Here is a 24241-nt window from a genome sequence, read left to right on the forward strand (position 1 = left end):
GTTAGTACAAGTGTCTTTTGTTTCATGTCATTTTCTTAGCTTAGTAGATATATGGGAATTGAATTTTGTTTACCGCCAAAATTAAAAGTTGGCGTCAGTTCGTAGGAATAGGTGGCGGTCGGGTGAGATAGGTTAGTGGAGGGAGGCCGAGCTATTTTTCTGAGATTTTCTTTGGTTAGTAGAGATAACAGCAGTGTGATGCATTGTTGTTGTTGTTGTTGTCTTCAGTCCTGAGACTGGTTTGATGCAGCTCTCCATGCTTCTCTATCCTGTGCAAGCTTCTTCATCTCCCAGTACCTACTGCAACCTACATCCTTCTGAATCTGCTTAGTGTACTCATCTCTCGGTCTCCCTCTACGATTTTTACCCTCCACACTGCCCTCCAATGCTAAATTTGTGATCCCTTGATGCCTCAAAACATGTCCTACCAACCGATCCCTTCTTCTAGTCAAGTTGTGCCACAAACTTCTCTTCTCCCCAATCCTATTCAATACCTCCTCATTAGTTACGTGATCTATCCACCTTATCTTCAGTATTCTTCTGTAGCACCACATTTCGAAAGCTTCTATTCTCTTCTTGTCCAAACTAGTTATCGTCCATGTTTCACTTCCATACATGGCTACACTCCAAACAAATACTTTCAGAAACGACTTCCTGATACATAAATCTATATTCGATGTTAACAAATTTCTCTTCTTCAGAAACGCTTTCCTTGCCATTGCCAGTCTACATTTTATATCCTCTCTACTTCGACCATCATCAGTTATTTTACTTCGCAAATAGCAAAACTCCTTTACTACTTCAAGTGTCTCATTTCCTAATCTAATTCCCTCAGCATCACCCGATTTAATTTGACTACATTCCATTATCCTCGTTTTGCTTTTGTTAACGTTCATCTTATATCCTCCTTTCAAGACACTGTCCATTCCGTTCAACTGCTCTTCCAAGTCCTTTGCCATCTCTGACAGAATTACAATGTCATCGGCGAACCTCAAAGTTTTTACTTCGTCTCCATGAATTTTAATACCTACTCCAAATTTTTCTTTTGTTTCCTTTACTGCTTGCTCAATATACAGATTGAATAACATCGGGGAGAGGCTACAACCCTGTCTCACTCCTTTCCCAACCATTGCTTCCCTTTCATGCCCCTCGACTCTTATTACTGCCATCTGGTTTCTGTACAAATTATAAATAGCCTTTCGCTCCCTGTATTTTACCCCTGCCACCTTTAGAATTTGAAAAAGAGTATTCCAGTCAACATTGTCAAAAGCTTTCTCTAAGTCTACAAATGCTAGAAACGTAGGTTTGCCTTTTCTTAATCTTTCTTCTAAGATAAGTCGTAAGGTCAGTATTGCCTCACGTGTTCCAACATTTCGACGGAATCCAAACTGATCCTCCCCGAGGTCTGCATCTACCAGTTTTTCCATTTGTCTGTAAAGAATTCGCGTTAGTATTTTGCAGCCGTGGCTTATTAAACTGATAGTTCGGTAATTTTCACATCTGTCAGCACCTGCTTTCTATGGGATTGGAATTATTATATTCTTCTTGAAGTCTGAGGGTATTTCGCCTGTCTCATACATCTTGCTCACCAGATGGTAGAGTTTTGTCATGACTGGCTCTCCCAAGGTCGTCAGTAGTTCTAATGGAATGTTGTCTACTCTGGGGGCCTTGTTTCGACTCAGGTCTTTCAGTGCTCTGTCAAACTCTTCACGCAGTATCGTATCTCCCATTTCGTCTTCATCTACATCCTCTTCTATTTCCATAATATTGTCCTCAAGTACATCGCCCTTGTATAAACCTTCTATATACTCCTTCCACCTTTCTGCCTTCCCTTCTTTGCTTACAACTGGGCTGCCATCTGAGCTCTTGATATTCATACACGTGGTTCTCTTCTCTCCAAAGGTCTCTTTAATTTTCCTGTAGGCAGTATCTATCTTACCCCTAGTAAGATAAGCTTCTACATCCTTACATTTGTCCTCTAGCCATCCCTGTTTAGCCATTTTGCATTTCCTGTCGATCTCATTTTTGAGACGTTTGTATTCCTTTTTGCCTGCTTCATTTACTGCATTTTTATATTTTCTCCTTTCATCAATTAAATTCAATATTTCTTCTGTTACCCAAGGATTTTTAGCAGCCCTCGTCTTTGTACCTACTTTATCCTCTGCTGCCTTCACTACTACATCCCTCAGAGCTACCCATTCTTCTTCTACTGTATTTCTTTCCCCTATTCCTGTCAGTTGTTCCCTTATGCTCTCTCTGAAACTCTGTACAACCTCTGGTTCTTTCAGTTTATCCAGGTCCCATCTCCTTAATTTCTCACATTTTTGCAGTTTCTTCAGTTTTAATCTACAGGTCATAACCAATAGATTGTGGTCAGAGTCCACATCTGCCCCTGGAAATGTCTTACAACTTAAAACCTGGTTCCTAAATCTCTGTCTTACCATTATATAATCTATCTGATACCTTTTAGTATCTCCAGGGTTCTTCCATGTATACAACCTTCTTTCATGATTCTTAAACCAAGTGTTAGCTATGATTAAGTTGTGCTCTGTGCAAAATTCTACTAGGCGGCTTCCTCTTTCATTTCTTAGCCCCAATCCATATTCATCTACTATGTTTCCTTCTCTCCTTTTTCCTACACTCGAATTCCAGTCACCCATGACTATTAAATTTTCGTCTCCCTTCACTATCTGAATAATTTCTTTTATTTCATCGTACATTTCTTCAATTTCTTCATCATCTGCAGAGCTAGTTGGCATATAAACTTGTACTACTGTAGTAGGTGTGGGCTTCGTATCTATCTTGGCCACAATGATGCGTTCACTATGCTGTTTGTAGTAGCTTACCCGCATTCCTATTTTCCTATTCATTATTAAACCTACTCCTGCATTACCCCTATTTGATTTTGTGTTTATAACCCTGTAGTCACCTGACCAGAAGTCTTGTTCCTCCTGCCACCGAACTTCACTAATTCCCACTATATCTAACTTTAACCTATCCATTTCCCTTTTTAAATTTTCTAACCTACCTGCCCGATTAAGGGATCTGACATTCCACGCTCCGATCCGTAGAACGCCAGTTTTCTTTCTCCTGATAACGACATCCTCCTGAGTAGTCCCCGCCCGGAGATCCGAATGGGGGACTATTTTACCTCCGGAATATTTTACCCAAGAGGATGCCATCATCATTTAATCATACAGTAAAGCTGCATGTCCTCGGGAAAAATTACGGCTGTAGTTTCCCCTTGCTTTCAGCCGTTCGCAGTACCAGCACAGCAAGGCCGTTTTGGTTAATGTTGCAAGGCCAGATCAGTCAATCATCCAGACTGTTGCCCCTGCAACTACTGAAAAGGCTGCTGCCCCTCTTCAGGAACCACACGTTTGTCTGGCCTCTCAACAGATACCCCTCCGTTGTAGTTGCACCTACAGTACGGCCATCTGTATCGCTGAGGCACGCAAGCCTCCCCACCAACGGCAAGGTCCATGGTTCATGGGGGGGGGGGCTGTGATGCATTATACTGTTGGAATTGAAACTTGGACCCAGTTCATAGAAGGAAGTGGCAGTCGGATGACTTAGGTTAGCACAAGTGATCTTCCCACAATTTTCTTAGGTTGGTAGCAGAACCCCAAGTGACCTTTGTTTACCACAACAATTCAAACTTTGCGCCAGTTCATAGGATAAAGCGGGTTTAGGTTGACTTAGGTTAGTGGAGGTAGGCCAAGTGAGCTGTCTTTCCACGATTTTCTTTGCTTAGTAGAGATAACAGGGGTGTGGTGCATTACCATGTTGGAATTCAAACTTGGCACCAGTTCGTGGAGGAAGTGGCGGGCAGGTGACTTACGTTAGCGGAGGTAGCCCAAGTGACCTATCTTCCCGCCATTTTCTTTGCTTAGTCGAGATAACCGAGGTGTGGCGCAATATCCTGTTGGCTTTTGTACTTGATACCATTTTTCTGGGGGAGGGCTGCATGGCATTTTGCCACCAAAATTCAAACTTCCCACCATCTTGAATGACATCATGGCCGCCATCTTGGACTACATCAGGCGTTGCTGCCAAGTCTACATGACACCATCTTTGATTATGTCATTGTCGCCATCTTGGCTACATCTGGCAACAGTGCACAGTGATCTTGTGCTCCCCTTGTCCCAACACTAGCCATATAGATTCAGTGTTTGTCGACTTCCATAAGGGATTTCTCTCAAAACCATACATATGCTTAATATCGAAAGTACGTTCATTTGGGGGATTGGGCGAGATTTGTGTCTAGGCTGAGGTGGATTTCTTGATGGGGAGAAGACAAAATGTTATCTTGAGTGGAGAGCCGTCGACAGAAGTGGGATTAAAATTTTGCAGTCCACAAAACGAAAAAGTATGTTATCCTTTAACTGGAGTATCACTGAGTCACAGTTGGATTCTTTCAACTCATGTGAATACTTGGGTGTAGCAGTTTGTAAGAATATGAAATGGAATGGTCCCAACAGACTGAGTCTTTGGTAAAGCAGATGGCAACCAGCGGTATGTTGGTAGAATACTAAGATAATGCAATCAGTTTACAAAGGAGATTACATACAAAACATTCATGTGACTATTCTGGAATAATGGTCAAGAGTGTGGAAGGAGTAACAGGGGATTTTGAACAGATAAAAAGAATGGCAACAAAAATGGTTACAGGTTTGTTGATCAGTAGAAGATTGTCACAAAGTTGCTAAAATAAAATGAATTGTCATGCACTTGAAGATAAATGCAAACTGTCTCATGGAAGTTTACCTAGAAAGTTTCTGGAACCAACTTTACGTAAGGAATCTAGGAATATACGACAGCTCACTATGCACCAGTCCCACAGAGCCTGCTAAGATAAAATAAGATTAATGCACACATCAAAAGAAGTTTTGCATCACCCTGGTTCCCAGAACTCCTGAAGATAGACGTTGACTGTGGATATTATATCACAGACACAGTCCATTTGACTGTGCAGATATGCCACTAAACCCACCAGAAAATGTAACCAACCATGCACGAGCAGCGCCTATTAGTTGGAGGGAGTCCGACAGCCGCTGGTGGTCGTGGAAGGCACCATAATGGCTGTACGATACGTAAATGCCATCCTCCGACCCATACTGCAACCATATCGGCAGCATACTGGCAGGGCATTCGTCTTCATCGACGACAATTCGCGCCCCCATAATGCACATCTTGTGGATGACTTCCCTCAAGGTAACGACATGGCTCGACTAGAGTGTCCAGCATGTTCTCCAGAAATGAACGTTATTGAACGTGCCTGTGATAGATTGAAAAGGGCTGTGATCCACCAACCACTGTAAGGGATCTACGCCGAATAGTCGTTGAGGAGTTGGGCAATCTGGACCAACAGTGCCTTGATGAACTTGTGGATAGTATGCCACGACGAATACAGGCATTCATCAATGCAAGAGGACGTGCTACTGGATATTAGAGATACCGGTGTGTACAGCAATCTGGACCACCACCTCTGAAGGTCTCGCTGTATGGTGGTAGGACATGCAATGTCTGGTTTTCATGAGCAATAAAAAGGACGGAAATGATGTTTATGTTGATCTTCATTCCAATTTGCTGTACAGGTTCCGGAGCTCTCGGAAGCACACACAGAGGCGTTTAAAGACTTATTCTTCCAGTTCTCCATACGTAAGTGAAATAGGGAAAAGACCTAATAAAGGTACAACTGGACATATCCTTCGTCATGCACTTCACAGTTGTTTGCAGAGTACAGACGTAGATACATTACTCTTAATTTACGACGTCTAGGATGTTGTGGTTTTATGTCAACACTGCATAAGACTAGGTAAAGCAGTATTAGAAATAATATTTATGTGACCATGACAGTTTAATTATGACAATAATTTACGACGAGATGATTTTTTTAAATGCACCTTTAGATTTAATTTGTTGGCAGCAGAAAACTATGACAATGTACTGAGAAGTAATACTTTTATTGTGTCCTCAATATTGTTTGGTGAATTATATGTCATGCATATTACTCAGACGATTTTCCTGCTTTGCTGACACAAGTTGCAACCCTCTGTCGCTAAAGAGTTTCGAATTGTAGTGTGTAATATGGCAGTGTGTAACGTAGCTATGTCGCTTGCGTGAGAAACAGCGTTCTGTAATTGAGCTTCGAATTCGAAGGGTTCGTTCACGCATGGAGCACTCTGGAGCATCATGACAATGCCAGCCAAAACACGAGCGCCGCAACATCTGTAACAATTGACGAATTGGATTCACTGTCATCGATAATTCTCCATACAGTCCCGACTAAGCCCCATCTAACTATATGTTTCCAAAACTTAAATGACTCTGTCGACGACTTCACTTTGATGGTGATGAAGCGATCCAAGCAGAGGTGAGGTTGTGGCACTATCAAGAAAGTCAAACATTCTTCAGTGACAGTATCAGCAAATTGGTCACTCATTGGATGAAGTGTGGCCGTCTTCACGGTAACTATGTAGAGAAATAAGTATGTAGACATGAAGAATAAGGATGTAGTCGGCAACTGAGGAACACTGTCTAAATACAGGACATCGGATGATTTATGAAAAGACGTAAGTTTTATCACCGGCATCATCTTTCTGGGATTGCGTCATTAAGGAAGCAATACAAATCTGTACAGCCGATTATCTCATCAACAAAGATAAAGGATTTCAACTGAGCACAGCCTGGAACCCTGCATTGGCTGCCATTAAATCACGAGCGAAAATCAAGATTCTTCGATAACAGACCCATCCAAACATTGGTCTAGTACGGTCGTTGGTGAGTAACGCCTGGCCGCACTGTTGGCAAACGCAGCGTACAGCGCACGAGCAGGAGAGCCGCTCTGCGATTTTCGGCAGAGGGAGTTTGAATATGGCACCATCTATCTGCAAATTACTGCGGACGTGCGGATACCGTCAGTCGTACCTAGCTACGAGTAAGGTTGAACCACCTGAAGATGTCGGACAGTTGGCTAAATGGTTCAAATGGCTCTGAGCACTATGCGACTTAAGTCCCCTAGAACTTAGAACTACTTAAACCTAACTAACCTAATGACCTCACACACATCCATGCCCGAGGCAGGATTCGAACCTGCGACCGTAGCAGTCCCGCGGTTCCGGACTGCGCGCCTAGAACCACTAGACCAACGCTGCCTCGGACAGTTGCTCCGAGGAAATATTGTGGAATTTGCACAACGTGATCTGGCGGCAAACCCGTGAAGACTATTTACAACATATCCGCCGGGAAAGCTTAAAGAGTCACATCAGGATGTAGATTGTTAAAAATCTTTGTTTTATTCAAGAAACTCTAAGAGTTGTCATATAAAATGCTCAGAGGCTTTACCTTTCAGTGCACCCTGGTACATTCTGCGCCATTGGAACTATTTTTCATTTTTTCTTGATTTTTGGAAGCCACTGGCATCTTGTGTGAGTTTTGCTAGTACTTCAACATTATGTTCATTAAAATATTTCTGACCTTATTTGAATCTCCACATTTCTTTTCATCCTTACCTAATATTCTATTAGTGTTCCCTTCCCTATCAGGACTTTTCTATATGTGTTTATATGGACCTATAGAGTCTTAGGTACATTACTGGAGTCTGAAATTTCATTTTGGTAAAACGGAATTTGGTTTCACTTATTAGCGTACCATATGCTCTCTTCTTGTTCGTCTAAGTGACAATATTGCCATGAGTAATGTTTACCTGGCAATTTTCATATTCTGGTAACATTTTTAGTTCTTCACTTGGTTTGAGTGGGGCAGTGCAGAAATGGTTTAAGTCATACTTAACTGGAAGAACGCAGAAAGTTGAAATAAGTGGTTCATGTAATGTTAAAACAACAGCTGATTCCTCAAACTGAGGGGCTATCAAGTATGGGGTCCCACAGGGTTCGGTCTTAGGTCCTTTACTATTCTTGATATACATTAATGACTTACCATTCCACATTGATGAAGATGCAAAGTTAGATCTTTTTGATGATGATACAAGTATAGTAATAACATCGAAAAACCAAGAACTAAGTGATGTAATTGTAAATAAGGTTTTTCACAAAATTATTAAGTGGTTCTCATCAAGAGGACTCTCTTTAAATTTTGATAAAACACAGCATATACAGTTCCGTACAGTAAATGGCACAACTCCAGTAATAAATATAGACTTTGAACAGAAGTCTGTAGCTAAGGTAGAATTTTCAAAATTTTAGGTGTGTCCATTGATGAGAAGTTAAACTGGAAGCAACACATTGATGGTCTGCTGAAATGTCTGCGTTCAGCTACGTATGCTATTAGGGTTATTGCACATTTTGGTGATAAGAATCTCAGTAAATTAGCTTACTATGCCTACTTTCATTCACCGCTTTCGCATGGCATCATATTCTGGGGTAATACATCGTTGAGTAGAAAAGTATTCATTGCCCAAAAACGTGTAATCAGAATAATTGCTGGAGCCCACCCATGGTCATCCTGCAGACATCTGTTTAATGATCTAGGGATCCTCACAGTAACCTCACAGTATATATATTCAGTTATGAAATTTGTTGTTAATAATCCAACCCAGTTCAAAAGTAATAGCAGTGTGCATAGCTATAACACCAGGAGAAAGGATGATCTTCACTATGCAGGGTTAATTCTGACTTTAGCACAGAAAAGGGGTAAATTATGCTGCCACAAAAGTCTTTGGTTACCTACCAAACAGCATCAAAATCCCGACAGATAGACAACTAACATTTAAAAATAAATTAAAAGAATTTCTAGATGACAACTCCTTCTACTCATTGGCTGAATTTTTAGATATAAATTAAGGGAGGGGAAAAAACTAACTTAAGCATTAGAGTCATGCAATATTTTGTGTAATATAATACCTTGTACAGACATCTTTCATTAACCTGACACGTTCCACATCATTATGAAGTGTCGTATTTATGATCTATGGAACAAGTAATAATCTAATCTAATCTTTACAATATCTACCGTGATCCAGCTATAATGTTCTCCATATATAGATTTCTGAAATCAATGGGGCATGCTGTATTCATGATGTAAGCTACTGTTAAGGAAATGTCTTTTCATCCCTACTTTATGTTATTAGATAAGTGTACATCCATCCAGTCTTCTGTCTTTATTAATCTCTGTAGACTACGGTAATTTTATAGCATCAACTGCCTAAATTCAACAAGTATTTTTCAGAGCAATCACTGATTTGTCCACAACGATCTCAGACTGCAGTATTTATTACCTGCACCATCTGCCTGCTGTGATATTTATATTGTATCAGTTATTACATAATCTATCAATTTCTGTGAGGCCTGACAACACCTTGTTGGATTGTAGGTATTAATCAGATCTCTGAATCTTCTTATGTGACAACCATCGTTTAACATATCAGTACCAGATTGGGAGAGCCGGCCATGAGAAAAATATTGCATCTGGTGTGGAAGCTGTATAAAACAGGTGAAAGACACCCAGATTTCAAGAAAATGTAATAATTCCCATCCCAAAGAAAACATGTTCTGACAGGTGTGAATATTACCAAACTATTAGTTTAATAAGCCATCGTTGCAAAATACTCTCACGAATTATTTAGAGAAGAATGGAAAAATTAGTGGAAGCCAAGCTTGGGAAAGATCAGTTTAGGAACATGTGAGGCAGTACTGACCCTATGGCTTCTCTTAGGTGATGGATTAAGTAAAGACAAACATACATTTGTAGACTTAGAGAAAGCTTTCGACAATATTGACTGGGATACTCTATATGAAATTTTGAAGCTACCTGAGGTAAATACAGGGAGCAAAAGACTATTATTGTTAAAACCCCATAATCTCAGGGATTGTAGTATGTCAGAACGACTGAGAGGTGTGGTTTGGGAGAGAGGGGTGACTCACACCGAAGCGTGCAGAGAAAAACGGCAAGTGTGTCACTGACTTTACTGCATCGAAGGTACACAGTCCGCCTTTCGCTAATCCCAGTGAAGGCACCATGCAATGTGCATGGGTCAGCACCAATGACAATGCCGGAGTCTGCAACATTGGCGCCCAGTTGCCCAGCCTTGCAGACATAGTGCTCCTAGTCACGTCATGGCTAAGTGGCCACTGTGTGTGTTCACTGCGCCAGTAGCTTGTGACACAGCTGACTGCTCCCTCAAGCGCAACTCGTGAACCCCATACATAGTGCCGAAGGGAAACAGGTCTGCTGTCATTGTCGTGAGCCTTAGCAGCTCAAGCTGTAAGCCCATGGCATCCCGTTCAGTGACAACAGAAAGCCCTGCACCCGGGAGGTCATGAGTTCACGGCCCAGCCCTGCCCCTGGGAATGGCAGCTTGCAATCCGCTGGATGATGTCACTCAAAGGCAGAGGCCAGCAGCTCTCTCGCTCCTCATGCTGGTGCAGCTCCAAGGTGTGGCCTGCACCATCACAGCTATGGTGCGTCCTTGTAGCAGAGATTGGCGATAATTTCAGAAGACCAGTTGGCCACTGATATCCTTCACCAGAAGATCGTCGTGGTTGGACTGCAACTTAAACAATTGTCATTCTCTCTGGTTCCAAATATGGAGAGAATGGCGACACAACTGCCTGATTTCAGCCTTGGGGCTCGTTTATTTATATGTCTTTTTCCTACACCTCTGACATGGTTCCTTTGGAGAGGACGAATGGTGTGCTCTTTAATAATTACAGTGTCATCTTTCCTAAGCCCACTTCAGCCTCTACACTCTCGGTACTAAGTGCTGTTGTAACTGCATCATAAGGGTTCCTCACAGCACATCAGTGTCCTGTACTGCCCTGGTTACCTTACATTGGTATACAGTGTCCATGCCTTCTCACTTTCGAGCAGTCTTGTAAACCTGCCTCACAGAATCATTTGCTGAATATCAACATTGCCTGCACCTGCCATCTGATGCGCCAATTGGTCCCTTAACTACTACCTTCCAGTCACAGCAGTGCGAAATTTACAAGAAATCTCCAAATACACGCCTGTACTTATTTGTGGTGCAGCACTATTTACAACTTTTACAGAAACCAGATAGCAGTTATATGAGTTGAGGAGCACGAAAAGGAAGCAGTGATTTAGAAAGGGGTGAGATAGATTTATAACATATCCCTAATGATATTCACTCTGTACATTGAGCAAGCAGTAAACGAAACCGAAAAAAATTGAGTTGAAATTAAAGTTCAGGGAGAAGACATAAAAACTTTGAGGCTTGCAAGGACATTGGAATTCTGTCAGAGACAATAATTCACTTGTAAGAGCAGCTGAATGGAATGAATAGCGTCTTAAAAAGACCATCAACGAACGTAAAACAAGCATAATGGAATGTAGTCGAATTAAATCAACTGATGCTGAGGGAATTAGATTAGGAAAGGAGGCAATAAAAGTACTAGTTGGGTTTTGCTATTTGGCAAGAAAATGCCCAAAGTAGAGAGAATATCAAATGTATGCTGGCAATGGCAAGAAAAGTCTTTCTGAAGAACAGTAATTGGCTAACATCGGACAAAGATATAAATGTTAGGAAGTCTTTTCTGGAAATACCTGTATGGCGTGTAGCCATATATGGCAGAGAAACATGGACGTCGTGGACAATAAATAGTTTAGACACGAAGGGAATAGAAGCTTTTGAAATGTGGTGGTACTGAAGGAGGCTGATTATTAGATAGATCCATCGAGTAACTAATGAGGAGATGCTGAATAGAACTGGGGAGAAAGAAATTTGAATCACATCTTGATTAAAAGAAGGGATCAGTTGATAGGACACATTTTGAGACATAAAGTATCACGAATTTAGTACTGGGGGATAAAACTCATAGAGGGAGACCAAGAGATGACTACAGTAAGCAGATTCAGAACGATGTAGTTTGCAGTAGTTATTTGGAGATGAAATGGTTTGCACAGGATAGAGTAGCATTGGAAGCTGCATCAGACCAGTCTTCAGACTGAAGAGCACAACGACAGCATTAGATTATCCACTACAACGGCATAAAAGCAAAAACTAATTGACATGTCATTTTTTTAAAATGGAGATGGCATGAAAGATTTTTTTATAATAATTAAGTGAAATTATTATTAAGTGGGTATTTTAACATGTTAATGGAAAGTGAGGGGAAAAAACAGCTTTCACATCAAACCAAACTTTACAGACCCCACTAGAATAAGAGTAGCCATCTTCCCTATTAGATAATATCGCCACAATAGTCAAAGCGGGTGTCAGCAAGGTTATAAATGGAAATTTAGGTCTTCTGGATCACAACACACAAGAAACACATTTAAATTCTTCTATACCCAAGGCAGTAAGCCGTAAGTGGGAATACAAAACGAAGTTCTACACAGAAAAATTGAATGTTTTTATTCAGATGTTAGTAAAATAAACGTGGGAAATGTATTTGCAAAACCAAGAACCAATAAAGTGGTAAATCACTCAATGAATTTTCTTTTAATTTCATGTCCCTATTTGAGACGTGTTTTCCCAAAAAAAAAAGTCATTCCAAGGAACAACAACCAGTGAATACCACCTACTGCCAGAGTACTAGTATGTAGTCAGACTTTAAAACATTTCAATTAACTAAGAAAATAAAATAAAAACGACTACAACAAAGACAAACAATTCTCAGATTATGTAAAGACAAATAACAAAATTTTTAGGAAAGGGATTAAAAAAGTTAAGACAATGCACAATGATGATGTAATTATAGGATCAGAAATCAAATCAAAAGTAATGTGTATGTAGTAAAAAAGAAATAAACAAAAATGTTAAAACAACAAAATGAAATTGTTTTAAAAGATGATCACAGAATGCTACTCAGAAAACTTACTCTAGCATATTTCGTAAATGACTACTTCATAAATACTCCAGTCAACTTGAGTAAGTATCGTTTAGGAATAGTTGAACCTCAGTTCGACGAGAACAGAGTCTTCGTTCAATAGTGCTGTGTACCACAAACAGATCAGACGTTGTTAGAATAATAAAAAGAATGAAGAATAAAATGTCTTGATGCATTGATGAGGAACCCGGTTTAGTCATAATTAAATGTGGTAGTGTCATAGCAGAACCACTCTCACATATCATAAAATTATATTACGATGTTGGTCTGAAAATTTACCAATAGTGAGTTCCACATATAATGGTGAATAATATGTATATAAGAGTTCTTTGTGTGAGAAATACAATGCAACCTGTTCCCTATTCAAGTTTTTTAATGACAAACTACTATTATAGTGTCAAAGAATACTGCAGATATCTTGCAGTAAATTATTACATTCACATATAATGCGTCAATAGTATTTTTAATCAAGTGCTTGCCATTGTGTGAATGAACATTTTGAATAAAAGCGTTGAAACTATTGTGTGTTAGTATGTAAACGTCAACTATGTGTTCCATGTAATATATCTTTTTCATAATTGATCAAAGTTGTGTGTGCAACATTGAATGTGATATTGTGTAAGGTACTATGCAATTTTGTATTGTCTAGGATATTGTACAGCACTCCCTGATATTATTAATATGTTTTTCTGACGAAATCCATGCAATGTACATTGTCTCTGAATGAATAAACTACTACTGAGCAAAGATTCGCGTTCTGAAACAGACGGGTCAATCGGGACCGACCTGCTGTCGTGTCATCATCATCAATGGCGTCATTTGGATCCGGTACGAAGGGCATGGAGTCAACGCACCGCTGTTTCTGTCGTCGCCGGCTTTCTTGAACTTCTCAATCAAGTAGCTCTTCAAAATGGCCTGACGAGGCTGAGTGCACGCCGTTCCATTCCTTCCACAAAAGAAAAATCCCTGGCTGAACCAAGCTTCGAACCTGGGTCCTCTGGGTAGCAGCCACACACGCTGCCGACTTTCTTCCGACCTGACTGTCTGTCGTTTTTTCGTCAGTGGTTCTGTGCGATTGCCACACGACATCTTTCAATATATATGGATGAGAACTTCACTCAAGGTTTTTTTCTTTTGTAGATGGTGACCAGTCTCCAGACCTCACACGTTGACCTATCGTGCTGGCTACCACTGCGCCACGGAGATGAAGAATAATTATAATACCCGAATGCCTTATCTAGAAGCATTTCTAGTTCTTTTATAAATCTGTTAACATGAGATACAGGTGATCACTAACAGACTTAATGTAGAAAACGTCGCTCCCTGTAACTTTATTTGATTAGATATGGGAGTAGACAACACTCCATTGGAACTACTGACGCCCTTGGAGAGCGAGTCCTGACAAAACTCTACCACCTGGTGAGCAAGATGTATGAGACAGGCAAAATACCCTCAGACTTCAAGAAGAATATTATAATTCCAATCCCAAAGAAAGCAGGGGTTGACAGATGTGAAAATTACCGAACTATCAGTCACTTCTGCAAAATACTAACGCGAATTCTTTACAAACGAATGGAAAAACTGGTAGAAGCTGATCTTGGCGAAGATCAGCTTGGATTCCGCAGAAATGTTGGAACACGTGAGGCAATACTGACTCTATGACTTATCTTAGAAAATAGATTAAGGAAAGGCAAACCTATATTTCTAGCATTTATAGACTCAGAGAAAGCTATTGACACTGTTGACTGGAATACTCTCTTTCAAATTCTGAAGGTGGCAGGGAGCGAAAGGCTATTTTTCATTTGTACAGAAACCAGATAGCAGCTATGAGAGTCGACGGGCATGAAAGGGAAGGAGCGGTTGGGAAGGGAGTGAGACAGGGTTGTAGCCTGTCCCCGGTTTAAAGTCCATGGAGAAGAAATAAAAACGTTGAGGTTCGCCGATGACATTGTAATTCTGTCAGAGACAGCAAAGGACTTGGAAGAGCAGTTGAATGGAATGGACAGTGTCTTGAGAGGAGTAGATAAGATGAACAGCAGCAAAAGCAAAATGAGGATAATGGAATGCAGTCGAATTAAGTCGGGTGATGCTGAGGGAATTAGATTAGGAAATGAGACACTTAAAGCAGTAAAAGAGTTTTGCTATTTGGGGGGCAAAATAACTGATGATGGTCGAAGTAGAGAGGATATAAAATGTAGACTGGCAATGGCAAGGAAAGCGTTTCTGAAGAAGAGAAATTTGTTAACATCGAGTATAGATTTAAGTGTCAGGAAGTCATTTCTGAAAGTATTTGTATGGAGTGTAGCCATGTATGGAAGTGAAACATGGACGATAAATAGTTTGGACAAGAAGAGAATAGAAACTTTCGAAATGTGGTACTACAGAAGAATGCTGAAGATTAGATGGGTATATCACATAACTAATGAGGAGGTATTGAAAAGAATTGAGGAGAAGAGGAGTTTGTGGCATAACTTGACAAGAAGAAGGGACCGGTTGATAGGACATGTTCTGAGGCATCAAGGGGTCACAAATTTAGCATTGGAGGGCAGTGGGGGGGGGGGGGGGTAAAAATCGTAGAGGGAGAGCAAGAGATGAATGCACTAAGCAGATTCAGAAGGATGTAGGTTACAGTAAGTACTGGGAGATGATGAAGTTTGCGCAGGACAGAGTAGCGTGGAGAGCTGCATCAAACCAGTCTCAGGACTGAAGACAACAACAACATGGCTTTTTTATGTAAAACTTGCAACTGCCCATTCATTTCACTAGCGCCGTTCGTCATAACAGTTCACGAACGCACAGCTAACTTACGACAGAATGTGAGGCATGGCCCAGGCATGCATATGCTCCTGACGCTAACCAAATTGGATGCTACGTCAGTCCTTCTGGATACTGGACCTGACTTTGTCGAGTCGGCTGTCCGACAAACGGAAAGGAGCTAAAATGGTATAATTTGTTTACTCTATCTATGGGGTAAATTGCTATTGCAGCGCGAAAGATGTTAAGTAGAAGAATTAAAAGAGACGCCAGTATTCTGCCAGCTCGCGTGTAAGTTGACTATAATTTATTAATGGAAATTAAGTGCATCCGACGACAGTCACATAGTTATGGACGAATGACATGAGCGAATATATGAGGTGGCGGCAGATCATGGTAAAACGAAACACACAGAACACAAAAAATATCAGACACACGAGGGCCACGTTATGGTATGGAAAAATCGGCAGATGATGGCGCTCCGAGGAAACGGGCAGTGAACTTCAAATTTGGGAAAATACGGCGTACAATCCGTATTCTTGCTTTGCGAAATTCCAGTACTATACGATAGTATTTGTCGTCTATACTTTATGTGTAGGTCTGGTACTAGCGTTAATTTACTTTAAAAAAATATGGTGCCATTTCGACAGTGTGGCTCTTATCGAGTGAGAATTATGATCCCGATTACGACTTTCTTGTGTGTATTAAACTGTTTGAATTGCATTGTAAATATGTTGCTCGTATTTTGCTAATTTTTGCTCTCATTCTTTAATACTGAGTGGGGTAAATGGCTCCGTATTTGTTTTTGCTTCATTTATTTATTTATTTATTCATATGAAACACATGTTGGTTTCATCGCATGGTATACTCTGGACTTATTTCTAATTGTCATTACTTACGAATCCGTGTGTGCACTGCTCCTTTGAATGCATTTTAAGTATATTGTTCGTATTCTACGTTATTTTTGTTTCCATCCGTTTTTTTGTACTCTCGGATTTAATGTAGGCCACCGAAATTTTCTGTGACTTCTACAAAATGTACGCTACTGTTTGCAGTACCTGTTAATAACGAGTGAAAACATTTACGTAGCTACTGGCACGTTTTCAGCATTTGCAAGGGCGAACGCTCTAGTCACCAAGCGCACAAAACATACTGATCTACATCCACATTCTGCAATCCACTGTAAAATGCATGGCGCTCAGTGGCAAAAAGCAACACCATTTAAGGCACAATAACATATTCATTCCGTGACAAGATGTAATAATGTTGAATACGAACCGAAATACCATCAAAACCCACCAACACAGAGTTCTCCGTTAAATGCGAGGTAAAGTTTGTATACTATCGGTACCAGACTCCCTGCCACTACAGTACAAAAAACCGAAAAAAAGGGGTTGTCTTGAACAGATCTTTAATGCTCTATATCACTGAAACTGCATATTTGTGCAATACTCGAGTATAAATACGGACTCCATGCGAGAAGGTACGGAAAACGGATGCAAACATAAATAAAGTAGTACAAAAGCAATATACTTACAATGCTTTTAAATCGAGTAGTAGACACACAGATGCGTAAGCAATAACAATAAACGTACGTCCACAGAACACCATGCAACGAACGCAGCTTCTGTTTTAGATGAAGAAATGACAATTACGGAATCATTTGCCCCATCCAGTATTAAAGATACTAGCAGAACGCAATGAGAATACAAGCAACATATTTACAACGTAATGCAGAGCAAAACACACGGGAAGTCATAACGAGCAGCGCAATGTTACGAGTTGAAAGCACTTCCCGTAAGAAATTAAAACAGATATAGAAGCCTAAAAATTAGCCAATGAGAAAGCGAGATGTCGGACTGGTGTAAACCTAAAGCACTCCAAGTGGCCTGGCAGCGAACAAGGCAACAAGGTCATGTTAGCGGAAGTCCCTGTGTGAAATAAATATATATAGCGTTACACCCCCGTGACCAAACATTTACCGTTGCCGTCCCAGCGCATGCGCAAGTGATTCTTGTAACCGCGAAGTATGAGCAACGGGAATGACATCATGACAGGAAGTTTTATGGTGTAGCTGATTCACGTGACATTGGTTGTGAATTGAGGCAAACGCGGAGACGTGTCATTAAATATTTGTGTTCTGACTGTGTTGGTGCTACACACAAGAGGTTTAGGAGAGTTTCCTGTTGTTTCCATCTACGAAGCAAGTTTCACTAAGGCTCAGGTAATAACTGGACGATTGACGAAAACAGGTACTCCCTTGTTTTGCCAGGTATTGTTATGCTTTTTTAATAAATTCTGTCAGGTTTTTAATTGCCCTGTATAATTGTTAAATTCCAGTTACTGTTTTCCATAAGGAATTGAAACTGAGGCAATGAATTCCATTGTATCGCGATTTTGTTGGATTCTTGTCAGATGTTACTGATTCTCGATCTTGTCGTAAAGATGAGTTGGCCTGCGATAGATTCTTTTTCGCGAGCCCTAGTAGCGCAAGTAACAGTACACAATTTTGTATGATCTTCATAATAATATAATCTTATTGCGCCCTTCCTGGAGCAGCCTCATTCTCCCCTCGCACCACCACTCACACTAATTGTATGGTTTTAAGGTAGGGTTGGGCGAATGCATCGGTCCCACTTACTTCATTTCACAATTAGGGAACATACTCTCCTCATTCCTTGCTCATGAGCTAAGAAAACTAGACGTCCAGTTAACTCAGTTGATGCCGTTTCATTTCTTCATTTGTGTGTCTTATACTACCGAGTGGAACAGTTTTCATCTCCATACCTTCCTTTCACAGTATTAGCCAGTTTTCGCTTTCATTGCTTCACATCTTTCCATACCGTACTATTAGTCTAGGGTGGGTTGGGGTAATTATCACACGAAAATATTGGGGGTAACTAGCAGGCTGTAACACCATTCCCATACCAATCTCAACTTTTCTTGTCAAATAACTTTTATTTTCTATTAGAGCAATTTCCTCGTGCAGTTATACGTATTTTGAATCAGATTGTTCTCTTTTTTATGCTGTACAGTAGCATTTGTTTGGGAAAATGTAGCATACAAAAATTAGTCACATTTTCAGCTTTTGTAACCCTGTCCTCCATGGTTGCGTATAATATTATGATATGTTGATAAATTTTATTTTGGGGACGGCTGAAAACTATTTCATTCAGTTGTAATTAGACTGTCCGAAAATAAAAATTAGTTAATTTACCAAACTTCTCTGCAGAATCATTATCCTATATCAAACACTTCTCAAGAAAGAAATAAAATTTGTATGTTAGTGTAGCAAGTAAGGAATTCCCGGAAAAAAGCAACACCTGTTGTTTTGATGTATTTTTTCAGGCAGTATGTTATTGTTAGTGTGTTTGATCTTTCAAGCAGTTTCAATTTATATATATATATATATATATATATATATATATATATATATATATATATATATATATATATAATCTCAAGAAAGATAAAGGCTACTTAGAGGAGAACTCCACACCTACAAGAATCATCTGGTTTTTTGGTCTATGGAACGAAAACTGAATCTAATCTAATCTCCAGCTTCTGTATGCAACTACAGAATTGAATGAAAATCCCATTGTAAGCATCAGAAGTGTTGCCAGGAAATATGAAGTGAGGAGGGACTCATTATTTTCTCATCTTAAATTTTTTTTAAAGATATGAGACTGATAGCATAAGTTACATTTTTGTGTGAAAATTACCTGGGGCTATGCTACTGTGTTGGACAAAGATTGAAAATGATTGCTCTGGGCATATACTCTGATGAAAATTATATACAATAGAGCCAGTGGTTTTAGGGGTGATATTCTAATTTATTTCCATTAATATAACTGATTACACAGTATACCACACATCAAATGTGAATGAAAGTTCCACACCCCTTTCCTCACCAGCCACAGTAATCTATGGTTTGATAATTTTTTTGTTTTAAGCAACCAGGAAAAAGGTATGTACATTATTCTATGATCTGCCATTAATTCTTTAGATGATAATAACATATAAAAAATCTGCAACCATATCTTTTGTTATCAGATCTAGATGTGAAATATTTCATTAAATGTAGGTCTATTGCTGTGAAATAATGAAATAATGTTTTGATAATTTTACTGTTGCTTATTTCAGATAACATATATTCACCAATGGCTTCTCAGTCATATTACCGGTCACTGGTAAGTAACTAGGCATAGTTGTTGCACTACACAGTGTATTTTTAAAATATTTGTGAGCCTGCATAAAATTTGAAAAGTTAAGTTTGTATCTGCAGTGAGATTATATGCTGGAAGACACACACATTTTGACATGTGGACTTCCACTCCTCTTTCATGCCTGTACCGTTTACCTTATAACCTCCTGTTCATAATTTCCCTCCCCAACAAACCGAGCGAGATGGTGCAGTGGTTAACACACTGGACTCACATACGAGAGGATGACGGTCCAGCCATCTTGATTTAGGTTTTCCATGATTTCCCTAAATCGCTTCAGGCAAATGCCAGGAATGTTTCTTTGAAAGGGCACAGCTGACTTCCTTCCCTAGTCCAATTGGACTGATGACCTCGCTGTTTGTTTCCCTATTCCAAACAACCTCCCCAACCTCTGCACTTACTCCATAAATCGTGACTGTTTTCTCTACTCTAAAAGTGTCTAATCCGATCTGACCAAATGGAACGAATTTTATTTATATCAGCATGATGTGAGAGCATTTGTGTTGCAATCAGTTGACATCTCCTTTCATTTCAGTTACAGATTGTGTAGCAGTGTAGAGTACTGTCCATTCCTATACAAGATTTGTCTAAAGTTTCACTTGTGTTCTCCATCCCTGCCCTCCGCCACACACCGTTGGGTGGCTTGCGGAGTAAACATGTAGATGTAGATGTAGTTTCTTTTTCATATTGTGCAGTAGGAATTTGCGTCTTAAAATGTTGCTATTTATTTATATATACATCTGAGCAACTATTGTTCTTTGGTAAAGTCTTCAATTAATTACCACCTGTGTCATCTTGGCCTAATGATAGTTTAGTGAAAATAGTATAGTAATTTATCAACCCCAGAATCGTTTTACAATGATATATTACACAGTTGTGTGATGAGGAGAGGACAGGCACTTAGCCATTGCCTTGCTGACACAAACCATCTTGGCATTTGCCTGTAGTGATTTAGGATTACATAAATCTCGATAGCCAGGCAGAGCATTAGCCTTCATCCCCACAAATCTGAGGCTAACATCTTATGCACTAACTCATTACTTTTATATTTAGTATACATTGCTGTGGCATTGCCATGCCTCTGTTATAGATCCTTTTCTTTCCTTATGCCAGCCTGAAAAGCTGAGTCAGACACCCCTCATGTTTGAAATATTGAACTAGGAAAGAATGGCGAGACATTATTATGCACTATGCTCACTTATTTTTTTTATTAACCCCTACTCAGATTACTCTAAATAAACTTTGTGTGTAGTTTTTAAGAGGTCGGCTTTGACTGCATGTATAAGTAAATCTATTTTAGTTAACTCTTTCATTTCCTGCAGTTTTAATTCCAGATAGGAAATACTGTTTAGAATTTTTTTCCCCTTAGGCAAATGGTACTTCAAACTGGCTCTTGTTCCATAATAGTGTGTAGAACTATTTGTGACACACTTCATAATGTTTTTTATGATGCGACCAACTGATTGTAGGTGAATGCACTCAGTGCAGGAAGGATACACATTTTTCAGTATTTTATTACTATGAGCCTTGATTTGATTTTTAATAATCCCAACATATTGCAGTTGTCAATCATTCTCTCTCTCTCTCTCTCTCTCGGGAACATAGCTCCTCCAACAGGAGCTCTTATCTCTCAAGAACAGTTCTCCATTGACACTGTGTTGCAACAGTGGTAATTTCAATTGCAGTTTTAGAGTAGTATAGTGTACACTTGTAATCTGTTATTAGACACTGCCAGCATCCTGCTACCTCTCATCAGAGCCCTACCCGAGGTGCTCCTGAGAGCCAAAATGGCAGCACCATAATGCCATGTGACAAATTTCAAATAACAAGTAATTTTGGCAAAAGTATAGTGAAAAGGGGATGTCTTATAAAGAGCTATCCCTTCTACATTTAAAAAGCTCTGGAGATAATTACACTACTTTTTAAGTCTTTAAAACATCTCCATAATGGCACACTTCTCATAGACAGTGATAACATGTCCAGCTCCTTAACGCTAAAGTCGTACCAGACTACAGAACATCCAAAGTTCCTAAACTTCAGTAAGGATGCCATGTTATGCAAGAAACTGTTGGAAGTATACACTAAACAAGCAGTAGAGTGAATGGGAGAAAGATGATAAATCACATAGAAATGTCACATAAAGAGTAACTAGTGTACTGGGAAGACACCTGGTAGCATTTTTAACAATTAAGTGAGCAGTTCTTTCAGAGTATATGAAGATTTTGCTTTCTCATTGATAGTCAGATCATCTTGGCATGCAAGGGTCAGGCAATATTTATAAACTGATAATATGGTTACCAAGTGTGGAGTGAAGGTAGCCCACAATTATGAGCTTTAAAAAAAATTTAACTTTCAATGTTAAGGGCATAGTTCTCTTTTCCTATAACACCATGTGATGCTTTTGTCAATGCCTCACCAATAACACAAAATTATGTATCTGGTACCAAATCCTGCAGTTTTCAAACATAACTGCAGCTACTTTTAAATTGGTGAAAATTCTTAGCTGCAGTGTCACCTGTCCCATTATACAGGGTGAGTCAAAAAGGACTGATATAGAAATTTGGAATGGTATAGAAATTTATCGAGTTAACTTACAGAAATGGCACATGTATCATTTTGTAGCAAATAACTTAAAGTTTCACATAAGTGTCAAATGTCATTTTGGTTCAATGTGACTACCATTTGGGATGTGACAAACACCACTAATAAATTTCTTCCCACACTCATTGCGGCAAATCGGATGTAACTTCTGCAACAGCAATGTGGCTTAGATTTTTCAGGTTGGCTAAATTGTTTGGTAGGGGTGGAATATGTATGTGTTCCTCAGTGGAACCACAGAAGCAGAAATCCAGTGGTGTCAAGTGTGGGGAGCGAGGTAGCCATACTATTGGCTCTTCACGACCAATTCACTGACCTAGGAAGTGATTATTGATGAAACATTGACCTTCCATGAGGGAATAAGGTGGTGCACTGGCTTGCTGGTGGTAAACCATCCCATCTAGGTCTTCTTCATTGAGCTGTGAAATTAAAAAGTTTTCAAGCATATCCCGATACACAATATCAATGTCAGTTTTCTCAACAAAGAAAGGGCCATGCACTTTCATTGTGTTAAAGGGCACAAAACACATTAAGTTTGAGACTGTCACAAATGATGTTATGTACCCATGTAAGCAGCCGTTGTAACTGAGCACTGCACTGATGCTCCTGGTGGAGGAATGGGCTACTGATGCAGTATGTGAATAAAATTTGACTTTGTTTGCTACAAAATGACGCATCTACCAATTCTAAAAGTTATCTCAGTAAATTTCTGTATCATTCCAAAGTTGTAAAGTCCTTTTTGACTCACCTTGTAGAACTGCTCATAGCTCTTAAGGTATGCATTTTAGACCCCATGTTTACTTGACTGCTACTGGGTCATCCTCAGCCATTGATCTCCCTTTCTGCTCTCCAGCCCTTGCATATTCAGCACAGTGGGAAGCAACTGGGGACCTTCCTTTTGGTGACCAGTTCCCACTGTGGATCCACCTTCTGGATGGAGGATTGCTTGCTTGCACAGAAGCCACAGAAATTGACAATCAGCAGAGCTAACTGGGTACTGTTCTGTCGGTTTACTGTGTTTGAATACCATGATAGCTTACATGAATAGGCAAACCACATCATGAAAGTGATCAATCATGCCGCCAACTTATCCATCCATAAGCCTGCAGGTCATCTTGGAGAAGTGACCTGTAGCTTGGTAGACAGAGATGAGTGTTGTTCAGCAATCCAGGACAGGTGTGTAGCTCTTCGATGGTTTTAATATTGCCGTAAAGCAGACAACTTCACTTCCTATTAAAGGCATAAGAGTCGAGGCTCAATGCATAATTAAGGAGAGCAAGAAGAGGTCATGGCAAGTGTTCCTGCACTCCATTAATCATTCCATTTGTTCCACAAAAGTATGGGAAGTCATGAGGAGGGTTCCTGGAAAACATGGTTGTGTAACAATAGCTGCATTGCTGAAAAAGGTGTCTCTCCAGACAGTGCCCAGAAATGTCACTCGATGCTCATTTTGCAAAAACTACTGCCAGTGTAAGCCAGAATCCGGCATTTTGTCACTGCTGTGCAAATGTAGAGGGGGACAAGTTGGACTTTAGGTCCAACAATTTGAAGGTTTATAACTATACTTTCTCCATGTGGAAGCTGGAATTGGTGCTGTCTGAGACTCATGGTACTGCAACCAGTTGCAACGAAATCCGGCACTGCATGCTTAGACATTTGCCAGTAATGTCGAAAGGAATCGTCCTCAGATATTTTAATTTGATATGACAGACAGGTCACTTTCTAAACTCATGAAGAGGCAATTTTGATACCTTTCCTCAAACCAAGAAAGGGCTGCACTTGTCCTATTATTTACCAGAGAATCGCCTTAATGAACTGTGTAGGAGAGACCCTGGAACAAATGGTTAACAGTAA

The 24241-nt window shown here is 39.9% G+C and overlaps 2 protein-coding genes across 4 annotated transcripts in view; one reads left to right on the forward strand and one right to left on the reverse strand.

The window, feature by feature from the left end:
- LOC126298298 (OTU domain-containing protein 5-B-like) overlaps positions 1 to 16928 on the reverse strand; it is a 216554-nt gene extending 199626 nt beyond the window's left edge. Inside the window, exon 1 of the mRNA XM_049989595.1 lies at positions 16845 to 16928. The gene's annotated coding sequence lies outside the window, so the exon portion shown is untranslated. The remainder of the gene's footprint in view (positions 1 to 16844) is intronic.
- Positions 16929 to 17448: 520 nt separating this feature from the next.
- Positions 17449 to 24241, forward strand: part of LOC126298649 (annexin B9-like) — a 93839-nt gene continuing 87046 nt past the window's right edge. The window contains exons 1-2 of one of the 3 annotated variants that reach the window (XM_049990062.1): positions 17449 to 17790; positions 19710 to 19756. In XM_049990062.1, coding sequence (XP_049846019.1) covers positions 19727 to 19756 — 30 coding nt within the window. In that variant the 5' untranslated portion in view covers positions 17449 to 17790; positions 19710 to 19726. Of the gene's footprint in view, positions 17839 to 19709; positions 19757 to 24241 lie in introns of all 3 variants that reach the window. The other 2 variants (XM_049990063.1, XM_049990064.1) reach the window with 2 other exon arrangements.

Source organism: Schistocerca gregaria, chromosome X (genome assembly GCF_023897955.1).
Source record: "Schistocerca gregaria isolate iqSchGreg1 chromosome X, iqSchGreg1.2, whole genome shotgun sequence".
In the NCBI taxonomy this organism is placed as follows: domain Eukaryota; kingdom Metazoa; phylum Arthropoda; class Insecta; order Orthoptera; family Acrididae; genus Schistocerca; species Schistocerca gregaria.